Raw genomic sequence first — 19,276 nt, forward strand, 5'->3', positions numbered from 1 at the left:
AGTTCAATTTTGATCTATGCTTATCATAGATGCAAATGTAAAGCCTTCTGTTGGAGGGAGGGGGAGGAAAGAGAGGGAGAGAGAAAAATTATAAAACTCAAAACTTCACGAAAAAAAGATTGACAGGGCAGCTAGGTAGCACAGTGGATAGGGTACTGGCCCTGGGATCAGAAGGACCTGAGTTCAAATCCAGCCTCAGACTGGCTAATAATTACTTGTGTGACCTTGGGCAAGTTACTTAACCCCACTGCTTTGCCAAAAAAAAAAAAGGATTGGTAGAAACTACATTATATGTAACATAATTGAAAACAAATAAAATATTTATATAATTTTTAAAAATTTTAAAGACTTATTATATGTCCCTTAAGGAAAAATCTGGAAAGAAAATGAGTTAAGGAAGAAAAATTTGGAAAGGCAATTAACAGCATGATACTAGAAATAAAAAAAACTTTGCCCAAGAAAAAACTCTCTAACAATTTCAAACGGATCTAACAGAAGCTAATGACTCCATGAGATAACAAGAAATACTAAAATCAAGTAAAAAAATTGAAAAAAAAGGTATTTGTAAAACAAAATACCTGACCTGGAAAATAGATTGAGGAGAAAAAGATTTAAGAATCAACTCACCAATGATAACTGGACAAAAGATATGAACAGGCAGTTTTCAGAACAAATCAAAGCTATAAATGGTCACATGAAAAAATGCTATAAATCACTATTGATCAGAGAAATGCAAATTAAAATAATTCAAAGATAAAATTTCACATCTATCAGATTGGCTAACATGACAAAAGGAAAACCATAAATGCTAGAGAGAATGCAAAAAAAATTGAGACATTAATGCACTGCTGCAAAAGTTGGGAATTAGTCCAACCATTCAAGAGAATAATTTAGAACTGAAAACCAAAGAGCTATCACAAAATAGTGTTGCCCCCTCTTTGACCCAGCATTACCATTAATAAGTCTGTATCCCAAAGAGATTGGAGAAAAAGATCCATTTGCACAAAAATATTCTGCACAAATATTTGCACAAAAATATTGAAATTGAGAAGATGTCCATCAATTAAAGGGATAGCTGAACAAGTTATGATTTATGATTATCATGTAATACTGTTTAAGCTGGGTGAAACGATGAGCAGGGTGATTTCAGAAAAACTTGCAAAGACTTCTCTGGAACTGATGCACTGATTTAAAAAAAGAATCTTAAAATAATCCAAACTAGTGAGATAAACATAATAAAAAAAATAATATGAGCTATGAATGATTAAATAAAATGTTGTAAGATTGTGAATAAGAGAAATGTTGCATAGAAACTTTTAACTGGAAAAGATGACATCTTGTCAGACTGGCAAATATCACAAAATACAGAAGAAATAAAAAGAAATAACAATTATAAGAAGTTAAGTGGGGACAGCTATACTGGTACACTGTTGATAATGTGAGAATCCATGAGTGACTAAGTCAGTCTGTGGCTACAGTGCCTATGTGCAGGTATGTGAAAGACAAAAGGGAAAATAAAGGAACTGACCCTGACCCCAGTAATCACTGAATTTCCAACCTGACCAGACCTGAGATTAGACCAGGCCTATTCCCACTAGTCCTGGACTGACTCAGGGTTTCTGAACTCTGCAAGTGCTCTTGCTTAATGAGGTCCATACATATTACTGCTATATATTTCCTCTGTGATATATCAAGCCCCTGATGATTCAGACCGAAGGCTTGCTCAGGGGGGAAGAGAAAGCCTTTCAAATTAGGTTTAAGACTGGACATTGTCAAAATTTAGGGCTTTTTCCCATTAGGGGAGATAGCCCTTTTCTGCAGAAAAAGTTAAAAGTTAATTCTATCACTCCAGGCTAAGCTTTTATAATTATGAATCATTTTTAACAGTAACACTTAGTTCAACCCAGAGATTAGTACAATGCCAGACATAGAGAAGACACTTAACAAATGTATGCTGACTGAATAATATAAGGACTGGTAGAATATAATGGATAGAGGGTATACATCTAGAAATGATAAAGTTCAGGGGAACATAATTGCCATCTTCAGATATGTAAAGGCCTGTGATACTAAATATAGGCTAAATTTGTTCTGTTTGGACCCAAAGTACAGAACTAATAATAAAGGCTAGAAATTGCAAGATGCATATTTAGTCATGATATCAAAAAGTTCCAAATCATCAGAGCTATGCACAACTAGAATGGAAGGTATTGGGAAAGACGGATGTGAGAAAGGGAGGTATCTAGAACAATGGATTGCCTTTCCAGAGATCTTCAAGCAAAGGATGTATGACCACTTATTGGTATATGATAACAAGACTCCTTTTATTCAGGTACTAGCTGGATCAGATTTCTTCTACTAAGGACCTTATCCCAACTCCAAAATTCTAAGATTCTGAAAAGCCATAGTGTAGAAAGAAGGAATTTGACTTATTTTATTTGGTCCCAAAAGGCAAAACTAGGAGTCAAAGATGAAAGTTGTAAAGAGGCATATTTAAACTTCCAGCCAAGATGGAGGAGAGAAGACAGGCACTGTGTTAAGTGCTCCTCTTTCCCCTCAAAAACAACATGAAAGAAACTTGTTAACAGAAATTCCATGGACAAAATCCAGAAAGAGAAGCTAGGAGAAGAACACCTACCAAGAAGGTGTATCTCAGGGGACCTTGGGTGAACAGGGAGATGAGAGCAGAGGGTCAGCTCAGGGACAGCAGCTGGGGGAAGCCAGAGGGCCAGCCTCAGTCATAGAGACTTTGGTGAGTGGCAGGTGCGAGATCCAACTTTAGCTGCTGAGTCTTTGGCCCAGAGAGTAGCTAAGAGAGGGTAAGTTCCAGCACAGAGTTTCAGAGCATGCCTGGAAAACAACCAGCTGGGCTGGGAACCTGAACTCCATACTTTCAGTAGAGCCCTTTGCCCTGAACAAACAATAAACAACTCCCCACACCCTCAGGCTAAAAGTGAACAACAGAGTTCACCCTACAAAAAGAGATTAACTCCCTCCCCCAAGGGCTCAGCACATTATTCAAGGTCAACTCAGAACCTGCTGAAAGCCTCAAACACCCCAGAGAAAGTAACCATCGCCCCCTACTGGCTGGACCTTGGAATTACTAAGCCAAGTGAACAAAGTCTCTAGGATCTTCAAAAACAAACCTCTGAGAGCCAGCCCCCCCCAACAACAAGATACTAGAAATATGAAGAAAAGCCAGCAAAAAGGGGGACACATGGAAAAATACTTAGAAAGACCAGATTCTAACCCAGAGAGATCTAGCACTGCTGAGGCCAATATGAATTGGTCTCCAGCCCAGAAAGACTTCTTTGAAGAAATCAGGAAGTTGTTTAAATCATCTGGAAAAACTGGTAAAAGAAACTCAAGAGAAAATTAATACCTTGCAACAAGAAAAACAATTGGACAAGTACAAAATGAGAAAAACTCTCTCAGACCTTCAACTGGGCAAATGCAAAAAGAAAATGATTCTCTCAAAACTACACTTGGGCAAATGGAAAACTTCAAAAATAGAACTGACCAACTGGAAAAAGGCATCACAAAAAGGTAAAATGAAGAAAATTCTTCTCTAAAAGAAAGAATGGATTTGGTGCAAACTAATGTCTTCATGAGACAACAAACAAAACCAAAAGATCAAAAAAATAGAAGAAAATGTAAAATACCTCATCAGCAAAACCACTGACCTTGAGAATAGATCAAGAAGGGACAACCTGAGAATTATAGGCCTTCCTGAAAACACTGAAGAGAAAAAAAGCCTGGACTTAATATTACAGGATTTAGTGATGGAAAATTGCCCTGATATCATGGAACCAGAGGGCAAAATAGTTTGTATTTTTTCAATTCCCCTCCAGAAAGAGATCCTAAAATGAAAACACCAAGAAATGTTGTGGCCAAATTCCAGAACTATCAGATAAAAGAAAAAATCCTACAAGCAGCCAGAAAGAAAAAAATTTAAATACTAAGGAGCCACAGTAAGGATTACTCAGGACCTGGCAGCGGGAGGCACATTTAGAACTGATGTAAAGGGGCGGCTAGGTGGTGAAGTAGATAAAGCACCAGCCTTGGAGTCAGGAATACCTGGATTCAAATCTGGTCTCAGACACTTAATAATCACTTAGCTGTGTGGCCTTGGGCAAGCCACTTTAACCCCATTTGCCTTTAAAAAAAAAAAAAAAGAACTGATGTAAAGAAAACTGCCCAACAGCTATCTAAAATTAGAATGATTTGCCCTGGCTTCCTCTGCCTCAGTCCCAGGAATGCTTCAAGAAAAGGGCAGATGTTCACTTTAGAAGGATATTCCAATGGTATTCTTTCTTGAATATAGTTTGGAATAGAGAATTGCTCGAGTCCTTTCTACCTTGAAACTGTGATTCTAGGATCTCAGGGAATAACATTCTATAGAAGAATCAGTAAAGAGGTGTGAGCACCTCAAAAGAAATTCTAAAGACACAATGAGAAACAACTCTTAGGATTAAAGGAAGGAGTTTTGAAAGAATTCTATGAAGAGAAGGAGGGAACTTACCAAAACAACTTCAAATTTTAAAAAAACATACAAAAAAGGGGGCGGCTAGGTGGTATAGTGGATAAAGCACCGGCCTTGGAGTCAGGAGTACCTGGGTTCAAATCCGGTCTCAGACACTCAATAATTACCTAGCTGTGTGGCCTTGGGCAAGCCACTTTAACCCCATCTGCCTTGCAAAAAAAAAAAATACAAAAGTGAAGCTCTATCTCCAGAATGATAATGCTCAAAATGAATTGAGACTCCCAAAGAAAGGAAAGGGCAACAAAAGTTTTAGAGTTATGATGGGGTAAAGAGAAGGATAAAGAAAGATAAGCCTTCAGTTCAGTACTCAAAGAGTAATTACCCTGGAGGTTTCTATAGAGAACACTTTTTAAATTAAAAGGAGAAAAACAAAATGGCCAAAAGGGAGTTGATAACAAAACCAAGCAGGAAACCATAACAGAGCAACTGCCTGCCTTTAGGGTTTCAAGTTCCCAGGCAGAGTTTAACAATCTACCCAGGGCACTGAAAAAACTGGTGCATCTTCTTGCAGAGCAAAGAACAGAAGACAAAAGAAATAATAGTAAGATCATTATCTGTGAATAGTTAACACTTAATCGACTGGAATTTTTTTCATTAGCTTTGTAGCAGTCCCAGTTACCTAGAAGCATCAAATAAAAAGGCATTACTTTAATTTGTTAAGCAAATGTTGAGTTACAGTAGAATCTAAAACCTAAAATATGACTATCTTTAAAGATATTTTCAATAAAGCAGAAAAGGAAGGGTTTTTTATAAATTAAAAAAACTGAATATTTATGACAAAATATAACATGGAGAAACAACAAAAATTATAAGCATGCATTTATAACATATATATGACCTCTTATCTCTTCAAGTATCCTTTGAAAGAACTAAAAAAAATTTAAAAAACCACACAGCATTTCAAAGAATGGACAAAAACTAGCAACTGTTTTAAATATTAGTCAAAGTGAATATTTAAAATATTAATCAATTAGTCAAAAATAACTAAAAATTCTTTCTAGAACAAGATGCATTTACCTGTCGAAAGATCTCTGTGACAAAATTAACATGGCTTCTTTTAGAAGAAAATACTTTTCGAACTATTTCAATGTCTGTGAGATGTTCTTCATCAATACTACAGAGACTAGATGAACTTGGTTCTCGTTCTGTGAGGGTACTTGTATTAGAATGGGACTGTTCAGGCTCTGTAGTTCTTTCTGCTCTATCAGAACTGTCATTTTTGCTTTCTTCTCTAGAAGCCAAACCAGCAGCTGCCTTCTAAAAATAAAAAAAATTGAAAAAAAAATACCAGATTTGTTACTTTAAATCAACAGACAATTTAATAAAAACCAATTGGGTTATATCTCCTTTGCCTGTAAATATAAAGAGATATAATGCCCTTAGGAAACTTAAGACTCTTCAGGAGGAAACAATATACATTTACTTACCTGAGTATAGAATTTGAGGCAGGGAGAATGAACAATTAGAGGGATGAAAGGATATTCTACTGATGTGCTTGCTTCCAATTATGCCTGGAGAACAATTTGGAACTATGACAAAAAGGCTATAAAACTATGTATACCTTTGACTCAGCAATACCATTCTGTATCCCAAAGAAATCAAAAAAATTTGTAGTGGCTTTTTCTATGTAGCAAAGCAATGGAAACTGAAGGGATGTCCATTAACTAGGGAATGACTGAACAAATCATGGTATATGATTGTGATGGAATACTAATGTTTGTCCTTTATTTGTCATAACATCAGGGAGGTAATGTCATGACAAACATGCGAATTGAATTTTAGTGAGAGGGCGTTGTGCTAAATCTTTTTCCCTCCAGAGACATCTGGGTCTAGTGATGACTGGAATCAAGATGACTGGAAATGGCCCCAGATGCGAGGCAATCAGAGTTAAATGACTTGCTGAAGATAACACAGCTAGTAAGAGTAATACTTCAAGAAATGATAGAAAAAGCTTTCAGAAAATTTGAGAAGACTTATTATAAACTCATGAAAAGTAAAGTGAGTAGGAACTAGAAAAACATTTGTAAAAAATAACAGTAATATTTTAACAATGATCAATTGTGAAAGAGATAGTTACATTAATCAATATACAATGATTCATGACCATTCCAATGAACTGATGAACTTTTTAAGGCAGAATGAAGCATACTTTTTTCCCTTTATTTTTTTTAAACTTTTTTTGGGAAACATGGCTAATTTGGAAATATGTTCTATATGACTTCCCATATATAACTGATACACTGCTTGCTTTCTCAATAGGTGAGAAGGGGGGGGGGTGGAGAAAGACAAAATTTAGAAATAAAAATGCAAAAAAAATGGATGTTTAAAATAAATAACTTTTTTTTTAATTTTTAAAAAGAAGCAACCCTTTGACTGAGCCATGAAGAAAGATAAAGATTTTAAGAGGCTGGAGAAAATGAAATCTAGGTATGGTAGAGAGCCTGTGCAAAAGTTAAAGACAGGATCCTTCAATGTTATGAACTTAAGAAGCAGTGCCTACTATAAATGTCTTGAAATATAATACAGATATTACCTGAATATTCTTTGGCAATATTTCGCCTTCTATTCCAGGAATATGAGGTCCTGTATGAGGTTTTGGCTCAAGCCAGAAAGAAACCAGCCAACGAATAACTATGACTCGAGCCTTGAGAAAAGGCTCCTTCGTGCAATACATTGTTTCATTGGTTTCAACATCTTTCTTTATCATCATATAATGTGGCTTTGGTCTCATCTGAGGAATATCTATTCAAAAGAAATGAAGAAAAGATTAAACTAAAGTATAAAAGGATATTAGTACAGATAAACCTAAAGATTTTTCTGTCTGTAATGGTATAATTTTAAGAGTTACTTCACTGGGGTTAATAAATAAATAGTACCTATATGGCTACAACTAAGTAGATGTCAGCATGAAATTCTAAAGGGGGTACACATAGAAATATATCTATTTGCAGTTTGATTTCAATTACAATTACAAAGAATTCATAGAGCAATGTTAACTATATCAACTCAAGTGAAAAAAAGGCTAAGCGTAAACAAACGACAATATATATAGATGTACACCAAATAAACCAAATTTAAAGGTGAGAAATATTTTGTGAGTCATCTCATCCAAAATATAATTCCTACCTCTTATTTATTCAACTTGGTTAAATAAAAGCTAATAGCTAAAATGGTCTTAAATAATTCCAAATGGCTTCCCAAACCTGGGTACTGGAAATTATACAAAAAAAAATGATTATGTTATATATAATGGATAATTTAAATTACTTCAGAATTTTGAATGCTTTTAGCTCATATCCTTTGGAATTAACATGTTTTGGTAATAAATCTTCATATTTTAACACAGATTAGGTAAAACAATAAAATTTTACTAAAATGACAAATAAATCAAGAGGTTTAAGTGTCCTTATTTGTAAACTAAAGGTAGGAAGTGTACTAGATGACCTCTGGAAACTATCAACTTGAAAGCTATAATCTTACAATCTTATTTTCAAACTGAATGAGACCTTAGATACTTAAAATCTCCTCTTCATGACTGATTAAGTCAACTTAGTCAGGTTGTTGTCTATTAATATCAAAGCAGCATCACTATCAATTTTTTATATAATCATTTTTATTTTCATGAGTTTTCTGAAAATAATAATCTTCATTTTTCCAATGTGAGATTTTCTGTTCTCAGACTAATTTTAGAAAACCCTAAAGTATACATACCAAGTACAGGGTGATATAAGGTGTTCTCCTTGCAGATGTTTGGGAAAATATAAGGCAAGTAATATTTTTTAAAGTGTGAAAACAAGAATGAAAATCCCTTTTCCTGATTTTCTTTGTTCTTCCATTCCAAGCTCTTTACCTTAAAAAAAATACATTTACATGAAATTTTAATATACATATTTTTTGATAGTACCTAATGATCTAAATCACTGTTCCTGAAAATTAGACAGTTTTTAAAAATTTCAAGGAAAAATAGATATCTAAGTGTGAATTTAAAAACTGTTTTCAACATGACTATTGAGTGGGATAATTTCTAGTGAAGTCCTCAGGGTTAAAGAAATGTTTATGTCAAGAAAAACCCTGCATTCCAAGGCACCCAGGACATCCTGCTTTTGCAATAAGACTATCTTGCTGACTGAGACCTGACCATGAGACTCCTACTTTTTCAAGTTAAAACAGTTATGAGAGTCATTAGGACCTCCAGGTTACCTCACCACCTGGTGGGAAACATACTGTGAAAACATACATTCCTTTCTTTGCATCTGTTGTTGCTAGGGTAGATTTCTCCGAATAGATACCCCAAAAATCCAGCCAATGGGCTAAAGGTGAAGGGGGTTAGGGTGGGGGAACTACAATTAGAATCTATATAAACCTGCTTTACTATGTTTCAAGTGTGGTTCTCTGATTTACCTATTGGTGTCACTGAGTTTGTCCTATCTAGAGAGAGTAAATATTTTCTTTTGCTGAGACTCAGTCCCTGAGAATTTTCTTTTAGGGTAATTTTATCCCACAGTTTTGGGGGCTTATCCCAGGACAAAACCCCTCCTTTAAGACTCTCCTGGACATAAATGCAAGCAGGTGCCATGCCAACTATTCTGGCAGCTATTCCTGGGCAGGGCCCAGGCAGATCCCTTGAGGAGTGAGGGAAGAACCCCAAAGAGAGACTCAGTTCAAGCAAAATTGAAAGTCCAAAAACCTCTGGAGACAATATAACAAGAGACAGAGGAGAGGGGCCTCTCCAAAAAAAGCAGATTTGTGATTTGAAAGGTCATGAGGGTCATATAAGTTTGTGTACACAAACCCAGGCAGACAAGACCTGTGCGTCCTGGGAAAGCATAAGAGGTGATAAAACTGACCAGAGGTCATAAAACTGATCCAGATAAAACCAGTAAGCCCCTGAATGACCCACCTTTTCACTTTGCCTAAAGGCAGGGAGAGGAGAGGGACCCTGCCATGGAGGTAAAGGGGAATGGCATGAACTCAAGCAGTTTGAAAATGTTGGGCAGGCAATCTCAAGTGATTCGAGATGGGGAGGGCAAATTCGAAACAAAATGGCAAAGAGCCACCAACACTCCCCAAAGTCTTGGCTGATAGACCTAAGGTTTAAACTTAGTAATTGGGAAGACATACCAAAATAAAAAGGTAAAGTGCAGAAAATGATTAAATACTGTTGATCCCCCCCCCCCCCCATTTCTTCTCTGTCTTCTCCCTCCCTCCCCTCACTACTTTCTCTGCTGCTTGCAACTTGCAGACTGCACGGGCTCTTTCTTATCTCAACCTTGAAAAGTAAGAAAAAGGATTAATAATAGGAGAGAGAGAGAGAGGAAATTGTTTCAAGAAGACTTGTTAAAATGTGTTAAAAAAGGGAATTTATTTGAAGTTATAGAAATAAACAAATCACAAAAGAAATGTTATTTTACATTGAAAAGTCTTTGAGGAAGAAAATTCCAGGAGGACAAGAGAGTCAGGTCTATGTTCATTCCAAAATGCATAAATTGATTATATAGAAATGCCAGGAAAAAAGGGAAACTGAAGTATGTGCTGGAAATAGTTGATCATTTAACAGAATGAATCAAAATGTACTCTATGCCAACATTATAGCTTTAAGAGTTTATTAGTGAAAATATAGATTCTGATAATGTTAATTATTTCAGTTTCAAATAATGGGACAAATGAGGATTTAAAAAGAGAAGAGCTCCTCCCCCAAAAAAAACATTTAGGATTATCCCTTTACAAGAGAAGCTATTTGGTTTACTCTATTTGAAGGCGGGGGGGGGGGGGGGGGGGGGGGTGCACAGGGGATATTCTAACTAGGCTGTGGGATTTTTGAGTGGTTGTTTTGCCTTCTCAAAAGTCATACCAGTTAAAACCAAGAAGAGTTAAATATTAAAACCTTTGAATGGAAAGGTGTATTGTGAAAAGTGGAATAATCCATATTACAATATGGTCTATATAGCTGTAAAAAAGAATAAAGTTTTAAAATAAGTCAGTCTAGTCTAGTAAGAATAGTATGTACTAAAAATTTCTGAAAATGGAAAAGAATAGTGGAACAGAATATTAAGGGCGATTGCAAGTTGTATAGTCTGAGTAACGAGTTTGAAAGACTTGTAAAGAGAATAACAAAAGGAAAAATGAATAGGCAGTTTTTGAACTATTTGTGAAAACATGTAAAAAGAAGGTGCAAGCAGGTTTGCCTTTGTAAAAGTAAAAAGATGGATTTGGGACCTTTGAAAAGTGATGTGGGAAGGGAAAAAGTATAGAGAGCATGAAGTCAATTGATAAGGTATGGAATGTCTTTTGGTTTTGTATAATCCTGGTTTCTGCTAAATTGAGATATGTTTTTAAATGAGGTTGGGGAAATTTGAAAATTGCATTATAGTGCCACTTCTGCAATATCTGGCAGTGAATGGACTGGAAAATAATAAACCATATAATATGAAAAATTTGATATGAACATAATTGCTAGGTAAATGTTAATTTTTTTATTTTATTAGTGTTTCTTCAATTAGTTAATTCTATAATTGGTTAATCTTCTGTGCAAAGTAATTTGAAAATAATTATGAATAGGATGTGCTGTTCCTAAATGTTCTGTCAGGGAGGATAAAAGCTCTTATAAATTATGAGCACTGAGAAGTTATAATTGCACTGATAAAGATAAGAAAAATTTGTAAACTTTTAGGTTTTAAAAAGAAAATAATTTAAGGATATTTTGGATATGATTTGGGGGATTTACAACACTGTTAAGAAGTGTAATGAAAATCTTATAATCATAAAGATTTTTAGAAAATCTGGTCTTAAGAATTTTCTGTGTTGCAAAAATTCTAGGAAGTAAAGGGGATATACATGGAATTAAAATGTGTTATGTATAATTAGTAAGCTTTGTATAAGAACAAATTCAAACTAAACTTTTGAGAACTTTAACAAATAATGAATTGTAGTCTCATCTGTCGCATTTATAAAGCTTTCTTATGATATGAGAATGTTAGAGAATATCTTGTCAACAGTCTATTTCTCTCAAGGTCTTTTTGGCCCAAAAAGTTTGTGAAAACTTTCTTTTCCACCTCATGTTTATGGAAGGAAATATTTATATGTAAGATCAAAGTAGCTTACTTAACATCTTTCATTTAAGAAGAAGAAAATGTATTTATTTGAGATCTTGTTCTATGTAAATGTAACACTGTTCAGCATAGGTAAAATGTTTACATTGAGGGTGGCTAGGTGGTACAATGGATAGAGCACACCAGCCCTGGAGTCAGGAGTACCTGAGTTCAAATCCAACCTCAGACACTTAATAATTACCTAGCTGTGTGGCCTTGGGCAATTCACTTAATCCCATTGCCTTGCAAAAACCTAAAAAAAAAAAATTATCATATGTGTAAGATTAAATTCATGGAGAATTTTATTTTCTTTTTGAAAATAGAAGTGAATTTGGAATAAGAGGCAAATAAGCTTATAAAACAAAGATGTAAAAGAAATTTGTGTGTAAAAGATATTCAGCGATAAGGTTTAAGTAAGAGAATCTTGCTTTTTTTTGTTTTAAGAAAATGAAATGTCAACATGGAAACCTTATGTTTTATGTAAGTTAAGAATTAAATGTTCAATTTTAGAGAAGTAAAATTGCAAATTTCTTCCCCCCATGTTGATTGCAAACTCAGAAGGATAGCATATAATGTTTGATAAAACTGGCAATTCATCTGGACCCACAAGCTATTACTTTTTTTGGTAGGGGTTGGGAGAGAAGTTCTTCTTACATGGTTTGTGCAATTTCTTTTTTTTCTGAGACAGGATTGTTTATATTACTATTTCATAACTAATTCGTCTGAGTAGTTTCTATTTTCAACTGGGAACTATGTCTTAACTGGAAGATACCCTTCCAATAATATTGAATAAATGTGAGGGGACTGAAAAATGATTCAGAAAATTAAAAAGTATGTAACCCATAGTTAGGTAGTTAGCTAACTTAATGATGAGTAAGAAGTTGAAAAGTTTTTATCAGTTATATGATCTACCATTGTAAATATAAGCTATTTTACTATAATGATGTAAAGTCTGAAATTAATAACTGATTGCTTTGTAAGGATAATGAGGAAAAACATTAAAAGTCATGACCCTCTGAAATTTTTAAACAATGTGTTGGACCTTACTCTGGATCTGTAAGCCCATGTATGAATGCATTATGGAAAGATTGTTTTGTAAAATCTAGTAATTAATGTGGTATTCTTATTACTGTTTTGTTACATTTGAAATCAATAACACACATTGAAAAATTTAGAGTCACCTAAGATATTCTAATGAATTAAAAGAATTCTAAAAGTATTGCTTTGTATTTAAAATATGGCTAATAATTTAAAAAAATTTATTATAAAGAGTTGCTTGCATAAGAACTTTCCAATTATATATATTAATTGGGATTATTTGGGATATATATATACACACACACACACACACACACACACACACACACACACATGAACTATGGTTGTTTGCTATAAAGTGAAAACACCCAAGTAATATGGTAAAGATGAAAATAATGATAATTTGAGATTTTTCTGTGACAATCTCTGGCTAATTATTATGTGAGAATTCTAGAGATGATCCCCTAGCCAAAGGAGGTGTTGATCTATTACATAATACAGCAAGCTAGAAGGAGGGGTTTCTAGCCAAGAGGCCCCCTGATATACCATCTTTATCTAGGAATAAAGCAGATATGATTTCAGACGAAAGGATATAGGTCTGGAGATTAGAAACTGGTACCACTAGAGGGAGCTCAGGGTAAATATATGTGTAGGGAAAGGGGCTAGTTGATTGCCCAGATTAAAATTAGTATTTAGTCTTTGAGAAGTAAATTCACTTGGAGGTCTAATTAGATAGAATTACTATTTTGGATCATGGGACTTTTAACTGACTTTTTTGTTCTATGTCTGATATCATGTATGATATCATGTATGACCAGCAAAGTAAGTATTCTTGGGTCAATGTTCTTTTGAAGCCCAAAAGTCCAATGGAGATTTGTAGGTTACACAGGTGACAGGTGCACTGGGATAAAAAGTTGAAGGAGCAGTTTTTTCAGTGCAACATGAAGTTAGAACCATCCTGACTTGATTTCCCCAAATGTGACATTCAAATAATACCTCATCAAATAAACCTAAAATTTGGCTTAAGGGATCTGACCACTCACATGTATGGAAACTGTCACTCAAAATTTATTTATAAAGGAATTTTCCTTTGATGTCCTAGATTTTTATAGCAAACCACTATAAGCAAATTTGATAAAGAAATTTTAGCTATTGTCTAATGATGAAAACAGAAGTATGATAAGATGTTGTGTTAAGAAATTCCTTTACTAGAAGAGAAGATCTCAATAAGTCACCTGAACTGGAAAGAACTTTTTGGAATGAACTCTGAAGATACAGAAAGATACTGAATATCTCCAGGGGGAAAAGAAAGAAACTGGACAAGTTCATCTTCTCCATCTTACGTTTATGAGTATATGGGTTATTTGGTCAGGGGGTTCTGCCCTTTTAATATCTATAACTTCCCCTGTGACTCTATAAATATATCACCCTTATTTTTGCCTCCTCCTTGCTGACCAATCTTATGTTTGTTGCCTGTCCATTGCCAAGAAGAAGATGGGTCCCAATTAGACAGGAAGAGAGAACAGAACCTGAGGGGGCTGATGAATGTGAGAATCTTGCTAAGGGGTTGTATCAAGGATAATGTGAGAAGAGTCCAGATACTTATATTATGGAAGGACAATTTATATCTAAGATCAAAGTAGCTAACTCAATATCTGTCATTTAAGAAGAAACTGTATCTATTTGAGATCTTGTATACACACACACACACACACACACACACACAGACACACATACATACATATTGAAATAAATAGGGGAGATTGAGTGGGATAGTTTTTGGTAAAATCCTCAGGGTTAAAGAAATGTTTATATCAAGAAAAACCCTGCATTCCAAGGGACCCAAGACATCCTGCTTTTGTAATAAGACTGTTTTGCTGACTGGGGCAATAAGCATGAGACTCCTACTTTATCTAGTCAAAATAGTTATGAAGGTCATTAGAACCACTAGAGCACCTCACCATCTGGTGGGGAAATATGTGAAAATATACATTCCTTTCTTTTCATCACTTGCTAGGATAGATTTCTGCGAATACTTTGTACCCTCTAAAATCCAGCCAATGGGCTAAAGGTGAAGGGGGTTAAGGTGGGGGAACTGCAGTTAGAATCTATATAAACCTGCTTTAACTATGCTTCAAATATGGTTCTCTGATTTACACTATTGGTATGTCAGTGAGTATGCCCTCTCTAGAGAAAGCAAACAAAGACTTTCTACTGCTCAGACCCAATCTCAGAATTTTCTTTCAGGTTAACTTTATCCTACACACTATTAAACAGAAGGCTGAAATTAATAATTTTGTCTTAGTTTTGATATCTAAGAGATCATTTCAAAAATAAAGTTAATGGATTATGCAAATATTTTGAGTTGAAATTTATCTTTGTACTTTTTAAGTGAAAAATATATGCAAACCAAATAAAGAGTTTAAAAAAAATTTGTAAACATGAGGCAGCTAGGTGGCACAGTGGATAGAGCACCAGCCCTGGAATCAGGAGGACCTGAGTTCAAATCCAGTCTCAGACATTTAATAATTACCTAGTTGTGTGACCTGGCAAGTCACTTAACATCACTGCCTTATCCCCACCCCCCAAAAAATATCAAATGTTGACTACTTAAGCACCACAAGTGAAATTATTTCCTATTATATGAATAACCTATTATTAATTGGGATTCAAGTTTTTTTATTTTTTCATTCAGGGATAACCCCAGTAGGTCACTCAGCCACTTTTTAAGACAGATAGTTGAGATTGTCCAAATCAGGAAGCATGCTCTTTTATCTTGGGTTAGGAAAGGTCCCCACTCAACCAGGAGACTTTATTTCTACTTAAGAGTATAAATAGAATCTAATCTAGGTGAATTCTAACCCCAAAGAATTAAGCACTTGTCCTTGTGTCCCACTACAAGAGTTTAAAATAACCCAGCTTATAAAGGAGAAAATCAACAATCAAAGCAGTCTGGGGTAGAAATGGAATCCTTTATCCAGATTACTAGATCCTGCTGGATCTCAAGAACAATCCACAGTCTCAACAGGAAGAGGTGAAGACTTTTAGCCCACTTCCTCATTTTAAATGTCTACCAATCAGGGTTGATTTCTTCTATCAGGGGCAATCTCTCAAATATTAAAGGCATTCAGTATCTCCTTTAGGTTATCTTGGACTACAGAAATAAACTGCTGACCAACAATTTATTGATTATTAGTTTAGTCTAATTTCAAATTGATTATTAATTACCCACTCTTTAGAATTTTCATTGTCTCCCCACTTTAATAGGAAAAAAGTTAAATATATTAAAAATTGTTTAAGTATTCATAAAATTCCTTAAGACAAAAGATATCTTCCCACTAATCTCGGTCTGCAGAGATTCTATACTGTTTATAGTATCTGAAACTATATGCAGCAAGAAAGCAATTAGTAGATAAAAAATTAAAGATAAGAGTCCTGTGGAGACTTCTGTACTAGTGTCCAAAATTGAGCTTCTTGACTCAAATCTTTCCTCGCTCCCATTCATTCTACAGAGCTGTCAGAGTTCTTGTCCAGTAGTGATTCTAACAATATCATCCAACATTTTCAATAAACTCTAGCAACTCCCTACTTATTAACCTTCTAGGATCAAATATAAGTTCCTCTGATTCATATTTACACATTAGTATTTCAAAAGACAGATGTAGATAAAACCTGTCCCCTTTCTAACTTTCTACTGCTCTTCATATTACTCTCCTCCACATATTCTATATTTCAGTCACATAGATCTAGTTGCTATTAATCCACCCATAAATCCACACCATGTCCCATCTCCAAACCTTTGCATCGGCTCTCCCCAAGCCGAAATGCTCTTCTTCCTCATCTTCATCCCTTAAAATTCTAAGATTCATTCAGGATTCTACTCAAAACCCACCTACTACATAGGAAGTCGTTGCCAGTCACCCCCAACCACAACTGTCATCTTGCTAAGATTACCTTCCATTTACTCTGTGTCTCTTGTATATATCTATTTATGTACATCATGTGACCTTCATTAAAATATAATCTCCAAACCATTCTAGAGTGCAATTTGGACCTGTGCCCAAAAGACAATAAATCTGTGCATGTATCTTTTGATCCAACAATATCACTGCTAGGTCTGTATCCCAAAGAGATCTCAAAAAGGGGGAAAGACCCATATAAACAAAAATTTTTACAGCAGTTCTTTTTGTGGTAACAAAGAACTGGAAATTAAAGTGATGCCCATCAACTGGGGAGTGGCTAAACAAGCTGTGGCATATGAATGTAATGAAATATTACTGTTCTATAAAAAACAATGACCAGGCAAATTTCAGAAAAACCTGGAAATACTTGCATGAATTAATGTTGAATCAAGTGAGCATAACCATGGGAATATTGCACACTTTAACAAGCAGCTATGACAGACTTAGCTCTTCTCAATAATACAGTGATCAAAGACAATTTTAAAAGACCTGCTAAGGAAAATGCTAGAAAGACTTAGGAAACCTGAATGCAGATCAAAGCATACTGTTTTCACTTTTGTAAATTTGTTTTCTGTTTTTTCCTTCTCATTGTTTTTTCCTTTTTGTTCTGATTCTTCTTTTACAATATGACTAATAAGGAAATATGTGTAACACAACAGTACATGTATAATCTATATCAAATTGCATTCCTAGGGTAGAGAGAGGGAAGGGTGGAAAAACTTTACAAATGGTTACAAAAATGAATATTTAAAATTATCTTTATATATAATTAGAAAAATAAAAAGAAAACAATAATATAAGCTCACTAAGGGCAAGGGCTGAATTTGCTTTTTAACTATATCTCTAATGCTTACCACAGCAACTGGTAACCTATTAAGTATTTAAACAAATGATTTTTTTTTGCCTGTTTATTCTTGCAATTTCATTTTCTTCTCTTAAACAGCATACTTTATAGTATTTCTAATATGAAATAAACATGTATCTATTTTGCCAAAGGTTTTTTCTTCATCTATTGATACAATTACATTTTTAAATTCCATTTATCAGTATGATCTATTAGAGCTTTTCTAACAGAACCAATATACTTTTGGTAGAATTTAATTGATAAATGTGATTTAAAAAATATAATGCTGTAACCTGTTTGCAATTATGTTAGCTAATAATTGTGCATTAATATTCATTATTAATAGCCTATCGAATTCTTTCTCTTGCTATTCCTCTCTCTGGTTTATGTGTCTTTGTTAATTTTTCTAATAATGTTTGATAAAACTGGCAATTCATCTGGACCCACAAGCTATTACTTTTTTTGGTAGGGGTTGGGAGAGAAGTTCTTCTTACATGGTTTGTGCAATTTCTTTTTCTGAGACAGGATTGTTTATATTCCTATTTCATATCTAATTTGTCTGAGTATTTTCTATTTTCAACAACACTCAACCATTTTGATTAAGTATTCAGTTTTCTTGGGATTTAATTGAGTATAGTAGCATTGGTAATTTCCTTCCTCTTTGTTTATTCTAAATCTACCCTTTCTTATTATTTTAGAGATTTGGTTTTCTCTTTTTAAAACTTAATCAATATTATATTTACCAGTTTTTTAATTATGTGTCATTTCAAGAGTTTTATTTTTTTGCTGTAAATTGCATGTCTTCTTTGATTTTCAGAGTTTTTATTTTTGAGGTTTAGATGGGGATTGTTAATTTGTTACTGTGGGGTTTTTTTTAAGCTATAGGTTCAATCAACTAATCTCTACTTTCCTTCTTTTAGTTGCATAAGTAGCTAGAAACGTGTTTTTTTTAATATGATTTGCTTTCATATTATAAGTTCTAAAATGCTGTCATCCAATAATGCTGCTAAATTCATTCAGTCTTTACAATTATTCTACCAAGTTTCCTGTTAAACATAAATATTTTCTTCAGAGTCCAAGGATTATTCAAAATCCGTATTGAATTGCGGACTATAAAGAAGTATTTAATATTTCTGCTCTGTGGCATTGGTTGTAACTTCACATGGTCAGTGCTTGCAAAGTACTATTAAAGTTGAAAAGCAGTTACTCTTTATAATATAAAAAATTGTCAAAAATCTAATTTTCTAATATTCTCAAATTATCAATTTCTTTTTCTAATTTTTCTGTTAGGTTTATCTATGTCTGAAAAGAGCATACTGACATCTTCAACTATCACTGTTTTTTATCTAACTCTTCCTATGGATTGGTAAACTTCTACTTAGCACTTAGGGACTATATCATTTGGTGCATATTTTTATTATTTACTTCAAAACTCTGAATTTAGCAGTGACTTCAAAAGATTGTTAATTAAGGGATGGCTAGGTGGTGCAGTGGATAAAGCACCGGCCCTGGAGTCAGGAGTACCTGGGTTCAAATCTGGTCTGAAACACTTAATAATTACCTAGCTGTGTGGCCTTGGGCAAGTCACTTAACCCCACCATGTGCCTTTCAAAAAAAAGATTAATTAAATATACTTCTTTAAACAAAGAGATGATAGATTAGAGAGGTAAAATAAGGCACACATTTTCAGACAAGGTATAGTTTTGCCTAATTAATTATACCTAGGTGCAGGGATGGGGGGACATGGATTAGTGAATAGTGATAAACATAAAATAAAATCAGAACATCAACAAAATATTTG

General features: G+C 34.2%; 1 protein-coding gene across 6 annotated transcripts in view; it reads right to left on the bottom strand.

Moving 5' to 3' along the window:
- The window catches only part of RALGAPA1 (Ral GTPase activating protein catalytic subunit alpha 1), a 331,780-nt gene that overhangs the window by 264,951 nt on the left and 47,553 nt on the right, over positions 1 to 19,276 (bottom strand). For all 6 annotated transcript variants that reach the window (XM_074213382.1, XM_074213380.1, XM_074213383.1 and 3 more), the window contains exons 8-10: positions 8,255 to 8,393; positions 7,077 to 7,285; positions 5,561 to 5,800 (exon numbers count right to left, since the gene is read on the bottom strand). In XM_074213382.1, coding sequence (XP_074069483.1) covers positions 5,561 to 5,800; positions 7,077 to 7,285; positions 8,255 to 8,393 — 588 coding nt within the window. The remainder of the gene's footprint in view (positions 1 to 5,560; positions 5,801 to 7,076; positions 7,286 to 8,254; positions 8,394 to 19,276) is intronic.

Source organism: Macrotis lagotis, chromosome 1, assembly GCF_037893015.1.
Source record: "Macrotis lagotis isolate mMagLag1 chromosome 1, bilby.v1.9.chrom.fasta, whole genome shotgun sequence".
Taxonomy (NCBI): domain Eukaryota; kingdom Metazoa; phylum Chordata; class Mammalia; order Peramelemorphia; family Peramelidae; genus Macrotis; species Macrotis lagotis.